Here is a 16,408-nt window from a genome sequence, read left to right on the forward strand (position 1 = left end):
AAAAAGAAGAAGAAGAAGATAGTAGGAAGGGAAGAATAAAGGGGGTAAATCGGAGGGGGAGACGAACCATGAGAGATGATGGACTCTGAAAAACAAACAGGGTTCTAGAGGGGAGGGGGGTGGGGGAATGGGTTAGCCTGGTGATGGGTATTAAAGAGGGCACGTTTTGCGTGGAGCACTGGGTGTTATGCACAAACAATGACTCATGGAACACTACATCCAAAACTAATGATGTAATGTATGGTGATCAACATAACAATAAAAAATTAAAAAAAAAAAGAATTAATGATAGACACCAAACCGCAGGTCCAACATACTTAAAGAACACCAAGCAAGATGGGAACACACACACAGACACACACGCACACACACACACACAACTGTATCTTGTATACTATGTTCAATTGCGAAAGGAGGGGGGTGAGAAAGTTGAAGTCAGCTGTAGAAAAAGTCACATGAATTAGTGTTTCCCTATTCTTTGGGTATATACCCATTAGTGGAATTACTGGATTAAATGGTAGTTCTATTTTTAATTTTTTGAGGAATCTCCATATTGTTTTCACAGTGGCTGCACCAGTTTGCATTCTCACCAACAGTGCAGGAGCGTTCCTTTTTCTCCACATCCTCGCCAACACTTTTTCTTGTATTTTTTATTTTAGCCATTCTGACAGGCATGAGGTGATATCTCATTGTGGTTTTGATTTGCATTTCCCAGATGATGAATGATGTTGAGCATCTGTTCAGGTGTCTGTTGGCCATCTGTATGTCTTCTTTGGAAAAATGTCTGTTTATGTTTTCTGCCCATTTTTAATTGGATTATCCATTTTTGTGCATCTGTTGAGTTGTATAAGTTCTTTAAATATTTTGGATACTAATCCTTATCAGATATGTCTTTTTCAAATATATTCTCCCATTCAGTAAGTTGTCTTTTAGTTTTCTTGATTATTTCCTTTGTTATGCAGAAACTTTTTATTTTGATGTAGTCTCAATAATTTATTTTTGCTTTTGTTTCCCTTGCCTCAGGAGATATATCTAGAAAAATGTTGGTTTGTTTGATGTCAGAGAAATTACTGCCTGTTCTCTCTTCTAGGATTTTTATGGTTTCAGGTCTCACATTAAATGGTCTTTAATCCAGTTTGAGTTTATTTTTGTGTGTGGTGTAAGAAAGTGGTCCAGTTTCATTCTTTTGCACATAGCTTTCCAGTTTTCCCAAGACCGTTTGCTGAAGACACTTTTTCCCATTGCATATTCTTGCCTCCTTTGTCAAATATTAATTGACCATATAATTATGGGCTTATTTCTGGGCTCTCTATTCTGTTCCATTGATCTACGGGTCTGTTCTTGTGCCAGAACCATACTGTTTGAATTACGATGGCTTTGCAGTGTATCTTGAGATCTGGAATTGTGATACCTCTAGTTTGTCCTTTTAAAGATTGCTTTGGTTATTTGGGGTCTTTTGTGGTTCCATACAAATTTGAAGAGTATTTGTTCTAGCTCTGTAAAAAATGCTGGTGGTATTTTGATAGGGATTGCAGTAAATGTGTAGATTGCTTTGGGTAGTATGGACATTTTAACAATATTTGTTCTTCAATCCATTAGCATGGAACATCTTTCCATTTCTTTGTGTCATCTTCAATTTCTTTCATCAATGTTTTATAGTTTTAAGAGTGCAGGTCTTTCATTTCCTTGGTTAAGTTTATTCCTAGGTATTTTATCATTTTTGGTGCAATTGTAATTGAGATGTTTTATTATTTTCTCTTTTTGCTACTTCATTATTAGTGTATAAAATGCAACAGATTTCTGTATATTGATTTTGTATCCTGAGACCTTACCGAATTTATTTATCAGTTCTAGTAGGTTTTTTTTTTGGTAGAGTCTTTAGTTTTCAATATGTGGTATAATGTCATCTGCAAATAGTGGAGGTTTTATTTCTTCCTCATCAATTTGGATGCCTTTTATTTCTTTATGTTGTCTGATTGCTGTGGCTAGGACTTCCAGTACTATGTTGAATAAAAGTGGTGAGAATGGACATCCTCATCTTGTTACCAATCTTAGAGGAAAAGCTCTCAGCTTTTCACCATTGAGTATGATGTTAGCTGTGATTTTTTTCATATTTTATTACATCGATATATGTTCCCTCTAAACTTACTTTGTTGATGGTTTTTATCATCAATGGATGTTTTAGTTTGTCCCATACTTTTTTGTATCTATTGAGATGATCATGATTTTTATCCTTTGTCTTGTTGATGTGATATATCACGTTGATTGATTTGCAAATATTGAACCACACTTTCATCCTGGAAATAAATCCCACTTGATCACGGCAAATGGTTTTTTAAATGTATTGTTGGATTCGGTTTGCTAGTATTTTGTTGAGAATTTTTGCATCTATGTTCATCAGAGATACTGGCCTGTAGTTCTCTTTTTTTGGTGGGTTCTTTACATGGCTTTGGTGTCAGGATAATGCTGGCCTCAAAGAATGAATTTGGAAAATTTTCTTTATCTTCTATTTTTTGGAAAAATTTAAGAAGGATAGGTATTAACTCTTCTTTAGATATTTGGTAGAATTTGCCTGTGAAGCTATCTGGTCTTGGACTTTTGTTTGTTGGGAGTTTTTTTGATTACTGATTCAACTTCATTGCTGGTAATTAGTCTGTTCAAATTTTCTATTTCTTCTTGATTTAGTTTTGGGAAGTTTCCAGGAATTGATCCATTTCTTCTAAGTTGTGCAGTTTGCTGGCATATAATTTTTCATAATATTCTCATAATCTTTTGTATTTCTGTGGCATCAGTGGTCATTTCTCCCCTTTCAGTTCTGATTTTGTTTATTGAGTCCTCTCTCTCTGTTTTTTTTAAAGATGAATCTGGCCAAAGGTTTATTGATTTTTTTGATCTTTTCAAAGAACCAGGTTTCATTGATCTGTTCTATTGATTTTTTTTTGTTTGTTTCCATTTCATTTCTTTCTGATCTGATCTTTATTATTTTCTTTCTTCTACTGGTTTTGGGTTTGGTTCATTCTTTTTCTAGTTCCTTTAGGTATAAAGTTAGATTTTTTTAATTTGAGATTTTTCTTGTTTCTTGAGGTAGGCTCATATTGCATAAATTTCTCTCTTAGAACAGCTTTTGCTGCATTCCAAAGATTTTGAACTGTTGTGTTTTCATTTTTATTTGTCTCCATGTATTTTTTTTATTTCCTCTTTGACTTTTTGGTTTACCCACTCATTGTTTAGTAGCATGTTTTTAACCTCCACGCATTTGTAGTTCTTTCCAGATTTTTTTTCTTGTGGTTGATTTCTAGTTTTATGGCATTGTGGTCAGAAAAAATGCATAGTATGACTTCAACCTTTTTGAGACTCGTTTTGTGGCCTAATATGTGATCTGTTCTGGGGAATGTTTCACATGCACTTGAAAAGAATGTGTATTCTGCTGTTTGGGGAATGAATTCTTCTGAAGATACCTGTTAGATCCATTTGGTTCAATGTGTTATTAAAAGCTACTGTTTCCTTGTTGATTTTCTGTTTGGATATTCCATCCATTAATGTAAGTGGGATGTTAAAATCCCCTACTATTATTGTATTACTATCAGTTACTTCCTTTATGCTTGTTATTAGCTGCTTTATGTTTTTCAGTGTTCCCATGTCCAGTGCATAAATATTTGCAATTGTTATATCTTCCTGTTGGATTGCCCTTTTATGATTATGTAGTGTCCCTCTTTGTCTCTTGTTATAGCCTGTTTTAAAGTCTATTTTGTCCAATATAAATATTGCTACCTCAGTTTTCTTTTCACTTCCACTTGCATGATAAATGCTTTTCCGTTCTTTCACTTTCAATCTGCCTGTGTCTTTAGGTCTGAAATGAGTCTCTTGTAGGCAGGTTATAGATGTGTCTTTTTTTCTTTTATCCATTTCATCACCCTATGTCTTTTGATTGGAGCACTTAGTCCATTTACATTCAAACTAATCATTGATAGGTATGTTCTTATTGTGATTTGTTACTTGTTTTGTGATTGTTTTTGTAGTTCTCTGTTTCTGTGTTCTCTTGCTCTCTTCTCTCATGGTTTGCTAGTTATCTTTAGTGATAGACTTGGATTCCTTTCACTTTGTTTTTTGCATATCTGTTACTGGTTTTTGATTTGTGGTTACCACTCAGTTTGCATATAACATCTTATGCATATAGCAGTCTATATTAAGTTGATGGTCACTTAAGTTTGAACCCATTCTTTACTCCTCTACCCACATGTTTTAGGTGTATGGTGTCATACTTTACATCATTTTATTTTGTGAATCTCTTGACTGATTTTTGTAAGTATACTTAATTTTACTACTTTTGTGCTTCCTGCTTTTCTTACTCCTACTTATGGCCTTTCTTTTCCACTTAAAGAGTCCCCTTTAACATTTCTTGTAGGGCTAGATTAGTGGTGATGAATTCCTTTAGCTTTTGTTTGTCTGGAAAACTCTTTATCTCTTCTTCTATTCTGAATGATAGCCTTGTTGCATAAAGTATTTTTGGCTGTAGATTTTTTCCTTTCAGCGCTTAGAATATATCATGCCACTCTCTTCGGGCCTGCAAAGTTTGTGCTGAAAAATCAGCTGATAGACTTATGGGGTTTCCCTTGTAGATAACTGCTGTCTTTTCTCTTGCTGCTTTTAAAATTCAAAGAATATTATTTTTTAACTAGGTGATTAAAGTGGCCAAGTAATATAGACTTGAAAAATGAGAGCATTTGAGCATCTTGAGAAAGCTAGACTTGGAGCAGAGAGACATAGGCAAAAGTTGAGAGGACAATTTGCTAATATAGATTTGGTCCTTTTCTCTGTTGAGGTGGCCCATACTCTATTCTTGCCCTGTTTCATCAAAGCAAACAGGTTCTCTACAAACAGTATCAGTATCACAAATTACACTTAAGTGGGTATAAGACAATGAAAGTTGGAAATGTCTTCATCCCATATATTTTCACTTTGAAAGTTGGTATATATCATATGATGGTTAAGAGCATGGACTCTAGAACCAGAGTATCTGGCCTCAAATTTCAGCTCTGTCACTAACTAGTTGCATTCTTTTTAGGCAAGTTATTTAACTTCTCTGTCCTTCAGTTTTTCCAAATCTAAAATGGGTATTACAACCCATTTCAAATTATTATGAGTATTTACTTGTTAACACATATAAAACATTTAAAGTAGTCTCTGGTGCATAGTAAGTACCATATGGTAACTATTATTACATGGAGTAGAATTTCACCATCCAGGGGACATGTTGAGCAACAGAAGAGGGAGGGTGCATTACTATTAATATTCTCTCAAAAAATTGTGAAAATTCTGAAAGTACCATCACAATTTTCATTTACCTCCTACTAGTGTATTAATAAGAAAGTGTTGTAACAGTTGATGTCTCATACATAATTTGGGTAAAATAAATCTAAATATAAGTAGGAATTCTATTCATATTATATATTACTTTAAAACATGTACATAAATATTTATGTTAAGTGGGGTTCCTACAAGTGTATCCTATAATGATACATATTATATATATATATATATATATATATATATATATATATATATACATACACATATATGGTACCTGACCTGTAATTAGGAAAATAGTGCATGGCATATAATTGGGTATTTAATGTGCAATGCCTGACAAATAGTAGGTGCTTAGTAAATATTATTGAATAAAAGAGTAAATGATTTAATTAATTTATGTCAAAGATATGTCTAAAATTGACAAGAGGAAGGAAAGAAATGGGAAGTGAGCCAAATTTCATGGTTCTACAAGATAATGGCTTTGAAGCCCTAAATGCCAGAAAAGAGTGTAGGCAATACCAGAATACTGAGAAAAGGCTAAAAATCAATTTGCATCTAACACTGGGAAATTTAACAACAGACTCTAAGCTTAGTGTTGAATTGTTATGTCTTTCTTTAAATGTTATCTTCTGGGGCAACTGGGTAGCTCAGTTGGTTAAGTGTCCACCTTCAGCTCAGGTCATGATCCCGGAATCCTGGGATCAAGCCCCATGTCGGGTTCCCCACTAGACGGGGTGTCTGCTTCTCCCTCTCCCTCTGCCCCTCTCCCTGCTCCTTCTCTCCCAAATAAATAAATAAAATCTTAAAAAAAATAAATGTTATCTTCTATGTTAATATATAATATGGATACGTGATTTTTAATAAAATAGGAATTTTCATTATAACTTACATTTATATAGAAAAGATGTAATTTACACATTCATTTCAGTTTTAGTTACACTGTCCTAAGGAACAAGGAAGTGAGCTATTGAGTCTTTGTACCTTTACCAGGTGTTGCTGTGCATATTTTGTCAGTGAAGTTTACTGACAAATTACAATAACAAAAAGCAATTAAGAACCAATGAGATTCATGCCTTATAGAGGTAACAATATATTATTAACCCTTCAATAATCATTAACTTTCCCTTTCTTTAAAAAAACTAAGAAAAACAAATTTGTTTTAATTTGGTAATAAGAAGAAAATTATTATTTAAACCAAAATAGAAAACATATATATTATATACAAATGGAAACACTGTCAAATGAAAAGACATCATGTTATAGTTATGAAATCCTGAAAAAGTCAGAAAGGCTACCCAGAAATTCATAAAATCAAGAGCAGGAAGTTAAGACAAATTCAAATCAGCAATATTCCTTTTTATTTAAACCCCCTGAAAGTCTTATAAAGAGCTTTTAATAGTCACATTCACCAATTTAATTTTTATAAATTCAGCAGCAATCTTTGGAACACTAGGAGACAAACGACTGTATTGTAATCTTCAGTGAACAAAGTGGGTTCTTGCTCTCTTCCATAATTCTGGTCTTCATCATGGGATCTTAAAGGCTGAACTGAAACCATAAATAGAAAAACTGTTATTTTCCTCTTTATACACACTTGCACAGAAGAATTATACGATAATGTGATATAATGTGTTATATTACAACACACACACATGTGCACACACCAAACACACACACACACAAACTCACATGTATTAAAAAGCATACTACTTCCCTGAACAGAAAACTTGAATGCAATGATTTGCAAACTTTAGGATGCATAAGAATTATTTCCATTTCATAGAACTAAGATGGCACCCCAAAATGCCATTTTAAAGTACCCCCACGTGATTCTGAAGCAGTGACTCAGCAATGATTCCTCTTTACAGAAAAAGTAGTTTAATCCTTATTTTGGAATAATATTCATATGTTCAAGATTATAAATCATAAGCCTATTGTAGTCTTAATCTAACAAAGTTTGATTTTTAATGTTTCCATATACATATACATACATATAATCTTATAGGTGTAAACATTTCATTATATTTGATAACAGGAACTGACATAAATGGAATGAGGCTGCATTTTTGTGGATGATTTTTCCTTTTTCAGTTGGCTGTACCATAATTTTCTAGCCATTAGCTCACAGACATTCATTCTGTTTCTAGCTTTTTGTCACTACTAACAATGCTGTAAAAAGGAATCATTATATATAAGTTCTTACACACTAGTGGCTTTATCTGCAAGGAAGAAATTCTCAGGGATAGAATTTTGCATGAATGGATCTGTGGAACATTTAAAAAAATATTTTATAGACATTCCCAGATTGTTTTCTGCAAAGGCCACCACAGCTCCCATTTCCAATAGCAATGTTTGAAATTACAATTTTCTCTGTATTCCCACCAGCAATAAATATTGGTGCTGTTTTAAATTTTTGGTGGTCTGGTTTACATAAAGTGACATCTCAGTGTTAATTATAATTTGAATTGCCCAGACATACTGGTGAATTTGAGCATTTATAAATGTCTGTTTGTCACTTGAAATTCATTCTGTGTGAGTTGTCTTTTCATAGCTTTGCCCAGTGATGCTCCATCAAATGCTATCCTTTAATAATTGTTAAGACATATATTAAGATGCATATAAATGTATATTTATCCCTTTCATGCTATATACAATTTATTACCTTTTATGTGTGTATGTGTATATGTATGATTTAACACTTTACATTTATATACTTTTAAGAGTTCTAACTTTAATCCTGTGTCTCAATCTGTATTTCTTACAAAAAAAAAAAAAAAACCCATACTTTGGGATATATTTATTATTTCTAAATATATAGTCTTCTAAAAATTGTTTTTTTAATGGAAAAATATATCCACTACCTCATTTCACCATCTTTTCTTTTTAATGTATAACTTAACAAATTTCTTCTGTTATACATTCTGCATGAAAGCAAATTATAAAATGCAAATCTGATTGTGTCTTGCCCCAGCTTAATCTTTCAAAGCCCACTGCCTCCATAATAGTCCCTAAAATAAAATATAAATGTGAAATATAGCAGACAAGTCCATTCATGATAGGGCTGTATGCAGCCTTTTTAGCTTAGATTCTCACCACTTCCTCTCTCTTGAGATTTACATTAAACAATCATGTCTTTGTCAGTAATATCTTTTATCTATGTGTCTTCAGTGCTCAGAACACTACTTGTCACCATAAATATGATCAATACATATTTTTTCCAATGATTATACCATTTTATTTTTTTAAATTTTTTTGGTAGTTAATTTTTTTATTATGTTATATTAATCATTTTTAAGGTTTTTATTTTTAAGTAATTTCTACACCCAACATGGGGCTCAAACTCACAGTCCTGAGAGCAAGAGATGCATGCTTTCCTGAGCAAGCCAGCCAGGCACACCAGTTCAATTCATATTTTTTTTTCAAAGATTTTATTTACCTGACAGAGAGAGACACAGTGAGAGAGGGAACACAAGCAGGGGGAGTGGCAGAGGCAGAGAAGCAGGCTCCCCACTGAGCAGGGAGCCCCATGTGGGACTCGATCCCAGGACCCTGGGATCATGACCTGAGCCGAAGGCAGGCGCTTAACGACTGAGCCACCCAGGCGCCCCTTCAATACATATTTATGAATGAAAAACTTCTTACTGTTCCCCAAAGATGTGGTTCTTTTCCATGCCTCCATATTTTGTACATGCTGTCCTTGCCCTAAAATTGTCTGTCTTTCAATCATTTAATGTTTGCCTTGAATATCATATCTTCAGAATTTCCTCCAATTTCTTAGGAAAACTTTCTATGTTCTTATGGCATCTTATACTACCTTTACCATAATGTGCATTATACAAGTGTTGACATAAGTCTTTGCTCTTTCACAAAATGACCGTTACAATATCTTAAAAAGATTTAATCATATAAATGTACCCAGTTTCTCCTTAGCTCCATGATGTACCATTGTTATTGCTTAGAATATATAACTAAGAATTAGGGCGCCTGGGGGCCTCAGTCAGTTGAGCATCTGACTCTTAATTTCAGTTCAGGTCATGATCTCAGGGTCGTGGGATCAAACCCCGAGTCAGGATCCCAGCTCAACCAGGAGTCTGCTTGGGATTCTCTCCCTCTCCCTCCCCCTCTGCCTCTCCCCTTTTCTCTCTCTCTCTCTCTCTTTCAAATAAGTAAATAAATCTTTAAAAATAATAATATATAACTAAGAGTTGGATAAGAGTCACATTTATAAAGAGCTGTTATATATTCTGAATATGGATATACATACATAAATATACATATGTATGGAAATATATGTATATACATTCTTTCTTTGTTTATAATACCAGAGGAGTTCTCAATTTTCAAAAAAATGTACCTGGTTTGAACAACATTGAATAATTTCTCCTCACTCACCTTCTTGGGTTGTAATTCCCATTTTCCTTTTCAGTGTACCTCAGAATGGTCTTCTTTTTCATCCAGAAACAGGAAGAGATTTAGACACAGAAATTAGCCCAACATCATTAAAATCATCTGACTCATTGGGATTTTCTGAAAGGAAGGAAATAATTACTGGGAAATAAATCAGACCTCCCCTCCAGTGCCTTAGAACCTCTTTGAATATTTAGACGCATTGCCCACAGTTAGGAAGGCAAACGTGTGATTTACGGGGCACAGGAAGTCTTTTCCATGCTTTAAATAGGTTTTCCCGACATAGTTGCTGCAAATACCAAGGCCCTGGGATTTAAGAAGTGAGGCAGGTCCTTCTCAGAAGGTAAGGAATACAGAGAAGGTGTTGATCCTTCATGGAGTAGGTGGGTGTTGGGCTATTTCTTCCAACCCAGCAGAATTAGGCCTCCCAGAGGCAGAATTAGTGCATTGGTGCTAAACAGAAGTTGGAGGACAAAGAAAGCCATATAATGTAATGGGAAATAGTGATGGATTCTATGGGAAAAAGATATAGGAACTTTAAGCTTTTAGATTTTTAGGGGAAAATATAAATATCAAGTTAGAGTAAGGAAAGGAGCAGGAAGTAAGAATGGAAGGAATAGTGAAAGAGATGTGAAAAGTGAAACCTTTTAGATTAATTTGTTTCAGTAAGATGAGGTCCAAATCATAATATTCTACTTGCATGGTTCTTTGTACCTCCACCAGAAATCATCATAGACCTCTAAGTCAGATCGCATGATTGCAGTTTTTATGTTCTCTAAGAGTCACTTGTAGGTCATTCCTGCCTTTCTTCCTTATATGCATCATAAGCTTCCTATTACATGTTTGAGATTTCTTTCACAGCTACGCAAAGTACAATGCCTCAGCTGCAACTGTAACTACTGGTCTGAACCCCAGGGCTGTAGACCCTCAAAGAACCCACAGACCTGAGGAAGTCAGCGCATCCAGATCATCTACTTTCAGGCAAGAATTCATCTCCCGGTATTGAACTTGGTGGACAGAATTCTCTCCTCTCGAGGAAACTGACAACAGAGGTCCTAGATTAGGGATCAGCAGATCATAATAAAACTTGCCCTCCCTACCAGTGCTTTTTCCCAGCAGTGCACACATACTCAATCTTTATCCATGCCTTTGTCTTGTTTCCATCCCTTCTACTACCAAGCCTTTCCCTTATAAGGCTACAAACTCAAATGCGGTAGGTTGAGGTGAAACCACCCCTACTGCCATCATATGCCACCACAATTTTTCCCCCCAAGCAGGCGGCAGTCTTCTCTAATTCGTGGGAGCTTTAAAAAAAAAAAACAACTCTCTGAAATCTATCCATCCTCTCTTCTCCATGCTCACTATCAAGTCCTTTTTAACTTTCATGTCAACTATATCAAAATGCTACCCCTGTCAATAATGTAGTCTTCCTACAACCCCTCACACACCCCATCATCAAACAGAACTTTCTAAAAAACAGCTGGACTATTTCACCCTCTCCCACCACATAATACTCTTTGACTAGTCATCTTCTTACCATGAAGTACATGATTCATCCTTTGTTCCCCATTCTTCTACAGCCTTATCAGTAGCTTCTCTCTTTGAACTCAACTTTTTTTACTTCCCCTCGAAACGGCAGGTGGCTGTCCCTTAAGCTTCTCTACATTTGTACATATTTTTCTCTTTCCCTATAATGCACTTTACCTAGTTCTTGGAACTTGATTTTCAAAATGTCTCAAAAGCCTCCTAGAAGCCTCCAATTCTCCCCTTGCCCCTCCCCCTAGTTAATTACTGTCTTCTCTGTGCCACTTGTGTTCCTTATTCACATGAACGTCCAATACTACATGGCACCTTATTGTTTGCATATGTATCTCTTCTGCTAGACTCGAAATTCCATGACTACCAAAACACTTGACTATTGATGTCTATATCTTCAGAGACTAGTACATTGCTTAACAGAATGGTAGAATGAGTACTAAGTATATAGTAAGAGCAAATACATATTTGGGCAATAAAAGATTCCTCCTAAACCATATACACATATTCATTCTAAACTACCAATTCTATAATGTCCCGATTAAACATGCAGCTAGAGTACAGGAATCATCAACCAACCAAAACCCCTTTCTCCTCTGAAATCTTGTTCCCTCTTTTGGAGAAACTGCTTAAACCTCTTCTAGGTTCCATCATTTTGGCTGTTTGATGCTTGAGTCTAATATGCATACACTTGCTTTTAATATGTATATATATTTCAGATAATATGTATTTTATCCCAAGAACTTTCTTATCCCATAGAGACATTAGAAAGACCATAGCTTGGCTCAGACCTGTAAGCCGCTGTTGCTGTCTTCGCCTCTGAATCCACAAGAGGAGAACACCAAGAAAGCCCAACGCAATGACGCCAAGGATCCCAAATGCAACAAGGGATGCGTAACCTAAGTGCAAGTAAGTATCACAAGAGATGATGTCTTTGCTAACAGACTGAGGTCCCTGGTACCATCCCTCTCTTAAATACAGGTTGGCTGAAGTAAGTTTCCCAGTCCTCAGAAAGACTTCTGACCGGGGTGCCTGGGTGGCTCAGTCGTTAAGCGTCTGCCTTTGGCTCAGGTCATGATCCCAGGGTCCTGGGATCGAGCCCCGCATTGGGCTCCCTGCTCCATGGGAAGCCTGCTTCTCCCTCTCCCACTCCCCCTGCTTGTGTTCCCTCTCTCACTGTGTCTCTCTCTGTCAAATAAACAAATAAAATCTTTAAAAAAGAAAAGAAAAGAAAGACTTCTGACCCAAAGTCTCTTAACAAAAAAAGATTCTAAATAATGCAGACAACTGGACCCATGCTCATAAACCCCATGATATACCTCCAGCATTTGATGATCTCTGGGCCATGGCAATTTCTGTAGGAGAACAGAGAAGGAGACTCAATTTGGGGAGTAATGTGTAGAACAAATGTTTCTATTTTTTTATGTGAGCCTTGGTGCCTCTCAACCAAGTAAACTACTCCTTCCCACCTAAAACTAGGGTCCCTTTATCCTTATTCTTCCTGTACAGAGATACATATAAGTTATATGCTTTTCCTTGGTGAAAGTCAATGTATAACAACAAATGTTCTCATCGTTCCTTCAGATTGGAATATCATCATTCTTTCCCCACCAGTTCCCTGTGTTGAGGTGTCCAGTCTTGACACAAGGCACTTCAATGCCCACCCCCTCATTGCTGCCTGAGATTCCAAGCTTACTCCAGGCTCCTGGCACTCACCTGAGCACCTCACCGCAGCATCTTCCTTGTGCCCACAGTCACTGTGCCCCCAGGGTCTGGCAGGACAATCCCACAAGGAAGACTCATTTCCTTTGCATGTCACTTCATTGAGCCATATGGGCCCAGTCCCCTGACCAAACGCTGCCTCTTTTAGTGCCTCTAAGGCTGGGCCACAGCCCACTTGTCGACACACCACCTGCACGTCTTCAAGGTCCCAGGAGTCATCACACACTGTCCCCCAGGAACCTCCATGCCAGAGCTCCACACGTCCAGAACAATTAGAGGTTCCTTCTTGAAGTCTTATCTTGTCTGAAAAATCACAGACACCTAGATCATTTCTGAGAACATAAAAACTTCTAAGAGGTCACAGAGGAAAAGAGATTTGAAATTCTTTTTAGATCTCTATTTTAATACTTTGCTATTTAATGTGCCTTTAAAAATATATTTTTAACAAAATTTATCCTTTATGCAATCCTTTATGCATATCCTTTATCCTTTACCCTTTCAGCAAACTGGGTGTATTTCATCCTGGACATCAGAACCTTTACCCTTTCAGCAAACTGGGTGTATTTCATCCTGGACATCAGAACTGAGCACCTGGGTGGCTCAGTAGGTTAGGCATCAGCCTTTGGCTCAGGTCATGATCCCAGAGTCCTGTGATTGAGCCCCAAGTTGGGGTCCCTAATCAGTGGGGAATCTTCTTCTCCCCTTCCCTCTACCTCTCCCCACTGGTGCACGCTCTCTCTCCCTCTGTCTCTCTCTCCTGCTTGCTCTCCCTCTCTCTCTCAAATAAACAAATAAAATATTTTTTTAAAAAAAATAACACTAGTGTGAGTCAGAAAATGTGAAATAAACAAAGTTAACACTGTATAATGTTAATTTCTCTCAAAGAGAAAACGATTTAGGAGATTGCCAGGTACATAAAAAACCTCTTCCAGTTTAAGAAGATGAAGAACGGCAAAATACTCCAGGATCAATATTTTTGACTGCTTCCCTTCTTCTATTAGTAAAGCAAGATAATATTTGAAAGAAAAGTGGGAGGGGGGGCGCCTGGGAGGCTCAGTTGGTTGAGCGTCTGCCTTCAGCTCAGGTCATGACCTAGGGGCCCTGGGATTGAGTCCCGCATCGAGCTCTGCTTAACGGGGAGCCTGCTTCTCCCTCTCCCTCTGCTCATGCTCTCTCTCAAATAAATAAAATATTTAAAAGAAAAAAGAAAAGTGGGAACGGTAAGGTAGACCATTCAATAGTCAACTACTGAATTATATATTTTCTGCTCTTCATGTGTTCTCAGAGAAAGCAATTAAATAAAACTTTCAAGAAGACTGTGGGGAGTGTAATGCTTTTTGGACAACTAATCCGTGATCCTGAATACCTATAAGCCAAATTAAATGAAACCAATTACATCACTAGGGTAGAAGAGGTAGCAGAGGTTATTCATTCCTACTTAATGAGATCAGAAGATGATAGTAGAATTAAAAATGGAATTCTCATATCAACCAGTGGATACTCACCGGCACATGTGATCCAAGTCTCCTCTGAAGGGCTGGCCACTCTCTGTTTCCATGGAGCAGATGGACACTGCCATAACGTGTCGGGTCCTTTCGGGCATTGGACATTGTCCACCCACATGTGCCTGGATGTTGGCTTGTCTAAAGATGCAGGGATGATGTCCCCTCTGTCTGCACAGCCCAGCTGCCTGCATACCACCTCCACGGTCGTTGCAGACATACCACTTTTGCCAATGCTGCCCCAAGCTCCATTGTAAAAAACTTCCAGACGCCCTGCACAACTGTGTCTGTTGGTTTCATCAATCAGTCTCAGAGACATGAACTCTGGGGTGAAATACAGAGTTAGTAGTTTCACGTCTTCTCTGAAGATTCACAGGGCTCCCTCCCTTTACTCTAAGGTAGAATGCTTTTAAAAATAGGTATAATATGTCAATTACTAGTCATTCTTTAGTAACTTCTGAATGATTTAGTAGATTTCGGTAAAATGTATTATGTTCTACACTAAATATAGTATAGTTCTATAAATAGCTTATGGTGTTCTAGTATTGGGTTTTGTGCTTAGGGATCTCTTTAGAAGACCACCAATGATTCTAAATTGATTTCTAAATCTTAATCAAGGGCTCAGAGCCTTTTATATCAATCACATAGTTTGTATTTTTCTCCCTAAATTACTGCAATTTTAGCCTCAAGAAATTTATTTCATTAATTTTTTTTTGCAGCTCTCTTGATAGTTAACATTTAGTGAGATACTCAGACACTAAAACCAATGTTGTGTACATTACCTTAAAGAAAAATATTTCCTGTTCTGACTCTTCATAGTTGGCTGCGTATGTCCTCTACCAGTTTATGATATTAAATGCAAATGATATCAAATCACTTCTGGCATATAGAATTTTTCACTTACCTAAGTAATCAAGTCATAGTTCTGTCTTTTGCAATATATTACAACTGAGTACAGTTCTCAACTTCACAATAGTTTCTAAAGCTTGCCATGTATACAGAATAAAAGCAGTGGCTTCTTGTGATAATTTTCGCTCCTATGACAAGTAAGTTTCATTTGCCTATCACGAAAAATTACTTGGGTATGGTAATTACCTTTTGCCCTGTAGAAGGTAGTGCTGGGTTTATTTCTTCTTATCCCTTTTAGTCTACTTCTTTATACAGTGATACCAAGTGGTGCACTGAATGTAGCTCCATATATATTCATAAAAGAAGTTCTCAACCTTAGTTTTATTGTCATGTTCATGATATGCAAGCCTATTTCTGTATTTTTCTCTTTCTGATGTTATACTACCTTGCACATGGGGTAGCATTAATTAATCAAATCCACACGTCGGGACGCTGACTCAAGCAATAGTTCCCTCTAAACCTGCTTCTCAGGGAATTCTCTCAGTTGAATATCCCTCACTCCCCTTGGCTCCTCCTCAGTCCTTTCTTAAGTAATTGTGACCAGAGCTTCTGTGCAGAACTTACCTGAGCAGATAACTCCTGCATCCTCCTTATGCCTGCAGTTGTGCCGCCCCCAGCCATGTGAATGGCATTGCCAAATACGAGATTCTTTTCCATTGCAGTTCACCTCATCCAGCCAGATGGGCCCTGCTCCTTCCCCAAAATGAGCAGAGCCAGTGGCATTAATGGCCATTCCGCAGCCCAGCTGTCTGCACACCACATGGGCATCACTCAGGTCCCAGCTGTCATCACAGATGGTGCCCCAGGAACCCTCATGGTAGATCTCTATTCTCCCAGCACAGCGACCGCCTCCATTTACTAGGCGAAGTTGACCACTCCCTGAAAAGAGAAAATGTTAATAAAAATGATGGGGTGGGGAATCGGAGGGAGAGATGAACCATGAGAGACTATGGACACTGAGAAACAAACAGGGTTTTAGAGGGGAGGGGGGTGGGGGAATGGGTTAGCCCGGTGGTGGGTAT

At 37.0% G+C, this 16,408-nt stretch overlaps 1 protein-coding gene across 4 annotated transcripts in view; it reads right to left on the reverse strand.

Moving 5' to 3' along the window:
* Positions 1 to 6,645: 6,645 nt before the first annotated feature.
* The window catches only part of CD163 (CD163 molecule), a 41,019-nt gene continuing 31,256 nt past the window's right edge, over positions 6,646 to 16,408 (reverse strand). The window contains exons 10-17 of one of the 4 annotated variants that reach the window (XM_028121112.2): positions 15,951 to 16,265; positions 14,481 to 14,801; positions 12,970 to 13,278; positions 12,573 to 12,608; positions 12,045 to 12,152; positions 10,662 to 10,772; positions 9,703 to 9,752; positions 6,646 to 6,858 (exon numbers count right to left, since the gene is read on the reverse strand). In XM_028121112.2, the coding sequence (XP_027976913.1) occupies positions 9,733 to 9,752; positions 10,662 to 10,772; positions 12,045 to 12,152; positions 12,573 to 12,608; positions 12,970 to 13,278; positions 14,481 to 14,801; positions 15,951 to 16,265 (1,220 nt within the window). In that variant the 3' untranslated portion in view covers positions 6,646 to 6,858; positions 9,703 to 9,732. The other 3 variants (XM_028121111.2, XM_028121113.2, XM_028121116.2) reach the window with 3 other exon arrangements.

The sequence above is a fragment of the Eumetopias jubatus genome, unplaced genomic scaffold (genome assembly GCF_037043125.1).
Source record: "Eumetopias jubatus isolate StellerSeaLion01/CBP00866 unplaced genomic scaffold, mEumJub1_p1.0 scaffold_8, whole genome shotgun sequence".
In the NCBI taxonomy this organism is placed as follows: Eukaryota; Metazoa; Chordata; class Mammalia; order Carnivora; family Otariidae; genus Eumetopias; species Eumetopias jubatus.